Source organism: Schistocerca cancellata, chromosome 12, assembly GCF_023864275.1.
Source record: "Schistocerca cancellata isolate TAMUIC-IGC-003103 chromosome 12, iqSchCanc2.1, whole genome shotgun sequence".
In the NCBI taxonomy this organism is placed as follows: domain Eukaryota; kingdom Metazoa; phylum Arthropoda; class Insecta; order Orthoptera; family Acrididae; genus Schistocerca; species Schistocerca cancellata.
In genome coordinates, this window is record NC_064637.1 from 160,501,248 (window position 1) to 160,513,982 (window position 12,735).

General features: G+C 43.5%; 1 protein-coding gene across 1 annotated transcript in view; it reads left to right on the forward strand.

Moving 5' to 3' along the window:
- LOC126109787 (synaptic vesicle glycoprotein 2A-like) overlaps positions 1-12,735 on the forward strand; it is a 164,085-nt gene that overhangs the window by 41,286 nt on the left and 110,064 nt on the right. The window contains exon 2 of the mRNA XM_049914845.1: positions 11,194-11,271. Within this exon, the coding sequence (XP_049770802.1) occupies positions 11,194-11,271 (78 nt within the window). The remainder of the gene's footprint in view (positions 1-11,193; positions 11,272-12,735) is intronic.

Genomic DNA, 12,735 nt, shown 5'->3' on the forward strand with positions numbered 1-12,735 from the left:
AGATTGCCTAGTAAATGCAGTAATGCTGCTACTTGCGCACTGCTGACACACTGTTCGGCGGCGGAAGGAGACTACGCGATTTTACACTATTCAGGTACTAAAACGCGATGCTACAACTCTCAAATACTATAATACGCCAGAAATTTATGAATTAAACAATGCAAGTACCAAAAACACGCAAAGAAATTAAGAATTAAACTATGTAACTGTTGTGTCTAGACAAGACTGTCTAGACACAGGGTGATGTTACCGAAGGGGCACGCGTCAACTCACGCCGACTGGCGCGAATTCTGAAACATGATAAGTAATGAATGCTAATAAGAAAAGAATGTATCGTCTGTTTACTTAACTTTTATTCATCCTTGTGGTACATCGCTATTGACGATACAAGTGAGTCTCTCTCCAGATATGATTACTGGCGCCTTGCTAAGTCGTAGCCATGGACTTAGCTGAAGGCTATTCTAACTGTCTCTCGGCAAATGAGAGAAAGGCTTCGTCAGTGTAGTCGCTAGCAAAGTCGTCGTACAACTGGGGCGAGTGCTAGTCCGCCTCTCTAGACCTGCCGTGTGGTGGCGCTAGGTCTGCAAGTACTGACAGTGGCGACACGCGGGTCCGACATGTACTAATGGACCGCGGCCGATTTAAAGCTACCACCTAACAAGTGTGGTGTCTGGCGGTGACACCACAATAACAAATGAGTGAGCTAGGAGTATACGACTTGCTGCTGCAGCTACTTATCCAACGGCGGCAGGGAGCTCGGCTCCAGATCACCACCGGCAGTGGAGAGTGAAGCTTTGACAATCCCAGCCACTCGTGCTGGCGAAACGTCAGTAAAATCATTAGATGAACGTTGGCCGACGAACCCGAGACAGAAGTCAATAGGCAGTTTGTCGACAAGTGGCCACGATAGCCTGTAATGACGCAGAGAGATTCAATACTTTAAAGTCTGCACCAAAGATTAAATTGAGAGGAATGTAGGATATAATCTCTGTAATGTTCATATTGGATTCTCTTTTGTTTTATACTCCAAGAAGGAGTTAAGATACACTTTCGATTGTTACGTTGTAGCGGATGGACGTAATTTTTGGTGTGTACTGAAAGGCAGCCATCTTGTTAGTATTTATGGTTTACGCGACGAGCAGAGGAAAGTGACGTAGCGTTGTATACCTTTGTTTCCACCGTCTTCGTGAAGTAAACCGATGCCGACTTAGGAAGAAACACGCGGTCAACAAAGAGAAGAACATAGATGGCGACTAATGAATTAATATTGTGGCAGAAGGACTAATTCTGCGTCTAAGGTGAGAATTCTGATTAAATCAACAATGACGTAGAATTCAAAAATGTTATTAATCGGAATTGTAAATTATATTACAGGCAAATTTCACGCAGCACTGAATTTGTCCGCATTCAAGCCGATCAATACAGTTCGTAAAAAAGCCTTTCAAAATTTCTGAAGTCCGATATCCATAAATTTTTCTCATTTCAAAAAGTGACTAATTTTCTTTATTTATTTCGCCACAAGCCTTAACAATTTTGTAACCTCAAATTGGACTACAAAAACCGCCTAAGTTTCAGCGCATGCGCTAAAATCGGCAATGAATGTTTCTTATACACACCTTGCTCTTCGGCTAGCAATTTGCAGAAATAACAATGAGTAAATTTTACCTCAAAGTTTTGTGAATTTTAATACTGTAAAATAAATAATTAAATCTTTTTGTTTGTCTGGCCTTCTTACTACGAGAATACTGCACTTGTAAGCGTTAAAAGTTTAAATCGAATTTTAAACATAATTGCAGTATTGCGTAATGTTTACAATAGCCATTTTTCTCTCATTCCTCTTACGGGAAACTTTGTATTAATAATGCTAACGAAATAAAAAATTAATCCCACGATCCCAAGAGTACCATGATATAATAAAGCACAAACATCAAAGAGCTTCACAACAGTTATAGCACGGCTGAAATTTAATCATTGGAAGTTCAACAAACACCTCTATCGGGTCATCCCAAGTTCCACGTCTCTATTTATTAGTGGAGAGGAAGAATGTTCAACCCGGATATTGCTACAGTGTCCTTCGAACACATACGAAATAAGTGATCTTTGGGCTCTTGGGCATCAGTTCCCAAGCTACCTCAAAACCTTGTTATCATCCGACAACAGCAGCATGCACTGACCAACCAAACCGTTGTGACCACCGCCCACCGCGACAATGGATGCCACCTGGTGGTGGTGTGAGCACGTAACGCGGGAACAGAAGGATGTGAGGAAGATAATGTGATCCAAATGGGAAAATCCACTGAGACAGCGACTTTGACGAAGGGCACATTGTTATTATGCAGAACCTGAGAACGAATATCTCTAATATTTCTCTGCCCCGCTGACAAACAGAAATTATGCGAAATGAAAGCAGCTGTCAGAAGGACAATGAGAGATTCTTTTTACGAATTTGAAAGCAATATTTTATCTGCAGATTCTAAAAATAATGTCAAAAAATTTTGGTCGTACGTAAAATCTATGAACGCTACAAATAATGCAATACCTTCTTTTGGTAACAGTACGGTTAATGTAACTGATGATGATAAACAGAAGGCCGAAATTCTAAACCTACCTTTCAAAAACTCGAATACGGTAGAGAACTGCATTCCCCCTTTCAATCATCGAACAAACGCAAGGATGGCTGATACAGTGTTTAGTGTATGTGGGGTTGTAAAACAGTTAAGATCCTTAGACACCAGGAAGGCATCTGACCCAGACTGTATCCCCGCAAGATTTTCTGTTGACTGTGCTACAAATATAACAACATTCTTATCCATCATCTATCAGAGATCATTGGAACAACCGGCAGCTGTGACCGAGCGGTTCTAGGTGCTTCAGTGTGGAACCGCGCGACCACTATGGTCGCAGGTTCGAATCTTGCCCCGGGCATGGATATGTGTGATGTTCTTAGGTTATTTAGGTTTAAGTAGTTCTAAGTTCTAGGGGACTGATGACCTCAGATGTTGTCCCACACTGCTCAAGGCCATTTGAACCATTTTCATTGGAACAGCGGAAAGTTCCACGGGGCTGGAAGAAGGCCCAACTCATAGCAATCTATAAAAAGGGTAGAAAATCGGATGCACATAATTACCGGCCAATTTCACTGACATAGATTTGTTATAGAGTCATGGAACATATTTTGTGTTCGAGCCTAATGACCTTTGTAGACTCTGAGAAGCTCATCTGCCGAAACCAGCATGGTTTTAGGAAACAGCGGTCATGCGAGACACAGCTGGCCGTCTTTGTGCATGATATACAACAGACTCTAGATACTGGCTCCCAGGATGATACCACATCTCTCGACTTTCGAATGGCATTCAACTCAGTTCCTCATTGTCGCTTGTTCCAAAAAGTGCGCGCTTACGGTCTATCCGATGACATATACGGCTGTATAGACAGTTTTCTAACAAACAGGGAACGGGGTGGCTTCAACAGAAACAAGCGTAACTTCAGGTGTGCCACAGGGTAGCGTGATAGGTCCCCTGCTTCTTACGATTTACATAAACAATCTGGTTGATGGTAGTGACAGCGGCATTAGACTGTTTGCCGATGATGCTGTAGTCTACAGGAAATTAGTATCACACGAAAGTGTGAACAAATGAATGAGGATTTACAGAAAATAAATGAGTGGCGTAATGACTGGCAGTTGTCTCTCAATATTAGTAAGTGAAACCTACTGCGTATAACAAGGCGAAAATCCTCATTAATGAACGAGTACAAAATAAATTCCCAGTCTTTGGAAGCGGTAACATCCGTCAAGTATCTGGGTGTGACTATTCGAAATGATCTCAAATGGAATGATCAGATTACACAAGTAACGGGTAAGGCGAACTCTAGACTGCGGTTTATTGGTAGAATCGTGAAGCAATGCAGTCCTTCAACAGAGGAAATTGCTTACAATAAGTTAGTTCGTCCAGTCTTAGAGTATTGTTCGTCTGTATGGGACCCTTACCAGTTGGATCTGATTTAAGAAATTGAGAAGGTCCAAAGAAGAGCGGAAAGATTCGTGACTGGTACATTTAGGCATCGCGAGAGCGCTACAAATCTCATAGAAAGTTTGAAGTGGGACACACTTTCAGATAGACGGCGCTCTAAACGGAAGGGGCTGCTCACAAAATTCCGAAATCCGATCTTCGCCGAGGATGTAGAGCATATATTATTAGCACCAACTTTACCAACTTTCAAATCGCGCAATGATCACTATTGAGAGGTAAAGGAAATTGGAGCTCGTACTGAGGCGTCCAGACAGTCGTTTTTCCCTCGTGCGATCCGAGGGGGGGAGATACGACTTGGGAGCGAATTGTGTCGTCCGCCACACACTGCTTGGTGGCTAGCGGAGTATATATGTAGATATGTAGATGTAGATGTAGAAATCACCGAAGCTGGTCGAATGTTCACGTGCTACCGTCGTGAGCATCTACAGAAAATGGTAGGACAGCGAAACCAGCACTAGGCGCTAAGTGGTTGGATCCACGACTCTTCATAGATCCTGGAGTACGGAGGTTTGTCTGCTCTGTAAAGTAGAATAGATGGTGATCTTTGGCATCTCTGCCGAAAGGGCACAACGCTGGTGGACGCACGAGTGTTTCGGAACACACCGTTTTTCGAACATTGTTGAACATGGAACTCCGCAGTTGACCACCCATACGTGTTCACATGTTGACACAACGACATCGTCAGTTACGACTGCAGTGGGCACAGGAGCATCGGGATTCGACCGTCGATCGATGGAAACGTATCATCTCTTCGGGTGAAGCACATTTTTGCTACACTAGGTCGATGGTCGTCTCCACAAATGCCGTCATCGAAGTGAACGGCGGCTCGAAACGTGCAGAGCGCCAAGGATGGTGCGAGCGTTATTATGCTATGGGGGACATTCTCCTGCGCTTGCATGGGACCTGTGGTAGTAATCAAAGTCTCGCTGACAGCTGCGGACCACCTGCATCCGTTCATGCTTGAGACGATGTCATCTCTCAGCAGTGTAGTTGTCCGTGTGTCGTAGCCAGAATCCTGCTACAATGATAATATTCTTCTCGGGTGTGCAGCCGGATCATGACGTCATCTTGACACAATATTTCATCGGTGCAACTGGCCGCCATCTTCAGGTGAGAGTGCTGGTACACGATCTCGCCGGTCGCAGTCGATATCGTCGGAATAATTTTTAATTTTTGGTAGCGATATCTCGATTTCGCCTCTTTCCACCTCTGGCGACGCGGTATGTTTACTTGCGCTCGAGGGAGTCACAGCACCTTCTCCCGCACGCGTTGCGGCCTATATAGGGGCCGCCACTTGCGACCGGCGAGATCATGTACCAGCACTCTCACCTGAAGATGGCAGCCAGTTGGACCGCGGAAATATTGTGTCTAGATGACGTTATGATCCGGCTGCACACCCGAGAACAATATTATCAATTATTACACCGGGAAAGCCTTCGTAACCTGCTACAATGGTTTGAGGAGTATCATAGTGAACTCGCGTTGATGTCTCGGCGACCAAACTCGCCTGATGTGAAACCTGTGAAACCGATCTGGTTCGCTATCGGGCGCCATCACCACGTAGCGGCCTGTTACTTACGCGAATTACACGAGCTGTGCGTTGACATCTAGTGCCACATACCTCCTCGAAGCTACCAACAAACTGTCGGAACCCTGATACGCAGAATCAGTGATGTATTTCGTTCTAAAAATGGACAAACAAACTACTGAGCAGGTGGTCATAATGTTTTGGCTCATCAGTGAACGACCTACTATACGAGTTCGTGAACAGTGGCAACACCAACATAGAACTCCTGCGCTGCTAATCCAATGCTACTGGTACTCTGAATCCCGGGGGGAAGTTCGAAGCTGAGTTAACTGACTTTAATCTCACGTGCTACTCTGCAAAATATGGAACATTGAGCCTCTAATTGTATGCCACTGTCTACCTCGTATATGTACGTGTCTGAATATTGCTGGCTGTAATGCACAACTCTGGTTCTTGTAAACTGTTCTCCTGTACAGTCTAGATCGTACTTACACACCTGCAACGATCTTCAGTTCTCTGTCCGCAGCTTTATAAACAATCCTCGCAGATCATACAAAGAACAATTTATTGTTAATTTAGGTATATAGTGATTAACGCGTGTAAATTGGAAATATCCCACATGTGTATTACAGCGGAATTTAATAGTATACTACACCACTGGCCATTAAAATTGCTACAACACGATGATGACGTGCTACAGACGCGAAATTTAACCGACAGGAAGAAGATACTGTGATATGCAAATGATTAGCTTTTCAGAGCATACACAAGGTTGGCGCCTGTGGCGACACCTACAACGTGCTGACATGAGGAAAGTTTCCAACCGTTTTCTCATACACAAACAGCAGTTGACCGGCGTTGCCTGGTGAAACGTTGTTGTGGTGCCTCGTGTAAGGAAGAGAAATGCGTACCATCACATTTCCGATTTTGATAAAGGTCGGATTGTAGCCTATCGCGATTGCTGTTTATCGTATCGCGACATTGCTGCTCGCGTTGGTAGAGATCCAATGACTGTTAGCAGAATATGGAATCCGTGGGTTCAGAAGGGTGATACGGAACGCCGTGCTGGATCCTAACGGCCTGGTATCACTAGCAGTCGAGATGACAGGCATCTTATCCGCATGGCTGTAACGGATCGTGCAGTCACGTCTCGATCCCTGAGTCAACAGATGGGGACGTTTGCAAGACAACAACCATCTGCACGAACAATTCGACGACGTTTGCAGCAGCACGGAGTATCAGCTCGGAGACCATGGCTGCGGTTACCCTTCACGCTGCATCACAGACAGGAGCACCTGCAATGGTGTACTCCACGACCAACCTGGGTGCACGAATGGCAAAACGTCATTTTTTCGGATGAATACAGGTTCTGTTTACAGCATCATGATGGTCGCATCCGTGTTTGGCGACATCTCGGTGAACGCACATTGGAAGCATGTATTCGTCATCGCCATACTGGCGTATCACCCGGCGTGATGGTATGGGGTGCCATTGGTTACACGTTTCAGTCACCTCTTGTTCGCATTGACGGCACTTTGAACAGTGGACGTTACATTTAAGATGTGTTACGACCCGTAGCTCTACCCTTCATTCGACCCCTGAGGAACCCTACATTTCAGGAGGATAATGTACGACCGCATGTTGCAGGTCCTGTACGGGCCTTTCTAGATACAGAAAATGTTCGACTGCAGCTCTGAATAGCGAGATCTCTCACCAATTGTAAACGTCTGGTCAATGGTGGCCGAGCAACTGGCTCGTCACAATACGCCAGTCACTACTCTTGATGAATTGTGGTATCGTGTTGAAGCTGCATGGAGAGCTGTACCTGTACACGCCATCCAAGCTCTGTTTGACTCAATGCCCAAGCGTATCAAGACCGTTATTACGGCCAGAGGTGGTTGTTCTGGGTACTGATTTCTCAGGATCTATGCACCCAAATTGCGTGAAAATGTAATCACATGTCAGTTCTAGTATTATATATTTGTCCAATGAATACGCGTTTATCATCTGCATTTCATCTTAGTGTAGCAATTTTAATGGCCAGTAGTGTACTATTGTGAATCCTGTTTACCATTCTCGTGTTTACTCGTTTTCGTATACTCTGATTGTAAATCTTGTTTTATGCCTATGTATTCTTTGTTAATCGTATGTTACATCGTACCAGAGTACGACTTTAAAAATGTGTACCATAAATTGTCGAAACCAATTGTAATATAACACAACAACTAACTTTCAGACAGCCTCAAAAGGAAAATCCACCTTCAGAACAACCATCACTGCATGAAACTGAACAATACGTTGGCCATATGAAAAACAACAGAGCGCCAGGTGGAGACGACATATTAGCTGAGATGTGGTTTCTGGGAGGGCAGCAGGCAGCTGAAACCATTAATGAGATTATTAAAGATTGCTGGGAGAACAAAACAATACCGGACGACTGGAAATAAGCTATACGGACAGGACGGACACCAACAATTACTGAGGTATGTCTCTACTTCAAGTGACCTACAAAATTATGTCCAAAGTTCCACTGAATAAAATAGAAGATCAAGCAGAACACACAACTGGCGAGTACCAAGCAGGGTTCAGAAAAAAATAGATCGCGCCCAGAGCAAATTTTTAACTTGAAAACTATCCTCAGGATCAGAACAACGAGGAACCTTAACACGGTCATTACATTCATTGATTTCAAAAATGCATACGTTTCTGTAGAAAGACAGAGAGTATTCCTAACACTGGAAGAAGCAGGCATCGACAAAACCACCAGACAATTAGTCGAACAGACACTCACTGGCACAACTTCAAAAATTAAATATCTGGGAGAAGTTCCTGAAGCCTTGAGGAGTGGCACAGGTGTGCGGCAGGGCGTTGGGCTCTCAACGATTCTCTTCAGTCTGGTCGTAGACAAGGTCATGAGAGAGTGGGACGAAGGACTACAAGAGAAAAACATCGAAGGAATCCATCTAGGACAAGGATGTGGTAGACTGAGATGAAATGTCTCGCTTTTATAGTAATTTCTAAGGACAAAACAGATGCAAAGATAATGATAGAAAGATTTCACAAAACCGTAGCTAAAACTGGATTACAAATACCATATGAGAAAACGGAGTACATTGAACATAAACACAATGGAGAATAATATATACAAACGCAACACGGAATCATCAAAAGAGTTGATAGGTTTAGGTACTGGGGAAAATGAATACAATCAAATGGGTTAGGTAACATCACAAATAAGGAAAGATCGAAGAAAATGGAATTAGCGTATAAACTCGCGCAAAACAGATATAATACAAGATCAATATCATTCCAGGAAAATATTAAACACTACGCAACAGTAATTAAACCGGAAGCACTTTACGGATCCGAATGCCCAACACTGAGCAGAAGAGGTGAACGAGAATAACTGGAAAAGAAAGAACAAAGATAACAATTGGACGAAGAGGAGAAATAAAGATCTACATAGAAATATAAACAATCACAGACACTATAAAAAATTTTACTGTCGTACGTACAGAATAAATGACAACAGCCTTACGAAGAAAATTCTTAACTTTATTTCAAAATTGAAAAACACCATGGGAAGGCTGGAAGGGACAAGAAAGGACTTAAGAAAACTTAACGTCGCAAAAAACACCATACACAACAGGGAAAGTTTCAGGCCACTGATCAATACTGTAAAAGTTTCTGTCCAACAACGAAATTCACAAACTAGGAGGGAGATGTAAAATGAACAGAGGCAGGCCATCAGCCAATGTGTGAAGAAGTTCTGGGAAGATAAAAAGATTGTACCTTTGTCTTAGGTTCCAAACGGTCTATGATTTGCCAAAATTTGTAATACAAAAATAAAATTTCCCGAGTCTGGATGGGTGTATAGGCACGTTCCAAAAAACAGTAAATTAAAACAAAGAAGAAAATTTTAAAAAAAATCCAAAAATGTGACTAACTAAGCCGATGCCGTGAAAGAGAGAGAGGGAAGTCAAAATATCTCTCGCTGCCCATGCATTGTTTTTGATGGCCAGTTTGAGGCTGTTTCCGCGATTTATAGATGACAAACCCCCCAAGAACCATGGACCTAGCCGTTGGTGGGGAGGCTTGCGTGCTCCAGCGATACAGATAGCTGTACCGTAGGTGCAACCGCAACGGAGGGGTATCTGTTGAGAGGCCAGACAAACGTGTGGTTCCTGAAGAGGGACAGCAGCCTTTTCAGTAGTTGCAGGGGCAACAGTCTGGATGATTGACTGATCTGGCCCTGTAACACAAGCCAAAACGGCCTTGCTGTGCTGGTACTGCAAACGGCTGAAAGCAAGGGGAAACTACAGCCGTAATTTTTCCCGAGAGCATGCAGCATTACTGTATGGTCTCCCCGACGTTATTCATTCTGTATACTGAGCAAGCAGTAAAGCAAACAAAAGAAAAATTCGGAGTAGGTATTAAAATCCATGGAGAAGAAATAAAAACTTTGAGGTTCGCCGATGACATTGTACTTCTGTCAGAGATGGCAAAGGATTTAGAAGAGCAGTTGAACGGAATGGACAGTGTCTTGAAATGAGGATATAATATGAACGTCAACAAAAGCAAAACGAGGATAATGGAATGTAGTCGATGCTGAGGGAATCAGATTAGGAAATGAGACACTTAAAGTAGTAAAGGAGTTTTGCTATTTGGGGAGCAGAATAACTGATGATGGTCGAAGTAGAGAGGATATAAAATGTACACTGGCAATGGCAAGGAAAGCGTTTCTGAAGAAGAGAAATTTGTTAACATCGAGTATAGATTTAAGTGTCAGGAAGTCGTTTCTGAAAGTATTTGTATGGAGTGTAGCCATTTATGGAAGTGAAACATGGACGATAAATAGTTTGGACAAGAAGAGAATAGAAGCTTTCGAAATGTGGTGCTACAGAAGGATGCTGAAGAGTAGATGCGTAGATCATATAACTAATGAGGAGGTATTGAATAGGATTGGGGAGAAGTTTGTGGCACAACTTGACTAGAAGAAGGGATCGGCTGGTAGGACATGTTCTGAGGCATCAAGGGATCACCAATTTAGTATTGGAGGGCAGCGTGGAGGGTAAAAATCGTAGAGGGAGACCAAGAGATGAATACACTAAGCAGATTCAGAAGGATGTAGGCTGCAGTAGGTACTGGAAGATGAAGAATCTTGCACCGGATAGAATAGCATGGAGAGCTGCATCAATCCAGTCTCAGGACTGAAGACCACAACAACAACACTCACACTCTGTCAAACCGTTCGTCTCTACTTTCCCTACGTCACTGTGGTACGTAGTAAACAGTTATCGCTTACACCTTGTAGACTGAGCAGCTGCCGCTGTAACTAATATCCGCAGATGATGTGTTACCTGACACGTCTGACTAGAACTGTTCGTCAGCATGCTAAGGGCACTCGCTGAGTTTGCTCTCAACTCTCTAAGATGTTTAGAGCGCCATAGCCTTGGCCATGCTGTCGAGACGTGCTTTAAACACGCGTGTTGTGGCTGCTTTATTTTCACGTGTTGTTTCGCGTTGACTGAGTAAATTCGGCGCTTTGAACTGCGAACGTCCTCCTGCTTTTGTCATAAGTGAAATACTTGTAGGAGGGCCGTAGTAACGCGACGCTGTGTACTTGTGTTTCAGAACAGGACAAGGCCCACGTGGAGAATGGCGCGGTCGCAGCCGACGCCACGCCCTTCGAGGAAGCCGTCGCTCTCACAGGTGAGGATGTGGTCTGCTTTTCTCACTGCAGCATTCACATCTGGCTTTGTCCATAAGCGAGTACACCTCAAGAAACGTAAAAAATTACACGGGCAGACAATGATCCCCAATGTCTACATCTACAGCTACATCTAAATCTACATTATCTGGGGGCAGTTAAATGGAAACAAGACAAGACCGTAAACTGTTCATTATTTCAAAAGTAATCGCCATAACTGTGAATACATTTACCCACCCGTGGGGCGAGTTACATTTCAGCAAGATAATACCCGCCCTCATACGGCGAGAGTTTCTGTTGCTCGTTTTCGAGTTTGCCAAACCATACCTTGGCCTTGACGATCCAACTCCCCGATTGGACTGAATTGGACTCTATTATCTGCATCTAACTTTAGATACGTACTCAGCAAGCCACGGGATGGTGCGTGGTGTAGGGTATCGTGTTCCACTACTACGCTTTTCCTTTTCTGTTCCATTCGCAAGCAGAGCGAGGGAAAAACGACTGCCTATATGCCCCTTATCTTCGTGGTCCTTAGGCAAAATGTATGTTGGCGTATCGATTTGTAGTCGGTCTCTAATGTCGGTCCTCGAAAAGAACGTTGCCTTCCGTCCAGTGATACCCATTTGAGATAAAACCTGCGTGGTTTTCGATCTTATCGGTATCTCGCCTAGCAGCCCACCTGTGATCAAGACTGTTTTTAATAGTAAATATTTGAAAGTATTTATTTTACTGCTATGCATCTCTCCAAAAATGTTGCACTATCTACCTCTGCTGTTTCCCCTTAGTTGATTTTAATCCCAATACATACGCCACTTGCCTATGCAGCGATCGAGGCAACTTATTTATGCACCGTATCCGCCGGTGCTATTTTCTGTGCGTTTCTTTGTGCCCGTCATTATGTATTATGACCAGACTTACTCCAGACACGCAGTACTTCACGCACGATATTTTTTCTGACAAAGCTTAATCTCCGGAGTGACAAGGTGTATTTTCCAGTACATAGAGGCCCTCGTGCAGCCACTGGACACACGGCTGACGTACTCAGCCTTATTTTGCTCACTGAGTTCAAAATCAAAAGCTTCACACGATATCAATCTAAATTAGCTTAATCACATGAATTTTCCCACACAAAAAGTTAGCAACCGTGCTGAACCCACCACGTGTATGGAATAGAGAAAGCCCATCGATACTAGAATTGTACAAAAATTTAATTTACTGAAAATAATGTGAAAAATTAATTTCATTCACAAATATACATAGCATATACGCAATTCTGCAATTAAGAATGGTTTAACCACTTCTTGCCTGCTGTCTCTAAACAGCTCACAGTGGCAAAAGCTGTACGTAAATTTATTCACCCTAGAGGAAGTACTGCTTTCTTAAATCATTTCAGCTTAGAAACTGATACACGATAATATTTCAATTTACATCTAACACAAGCAGTTACGTTATTTTCTAATCACGTC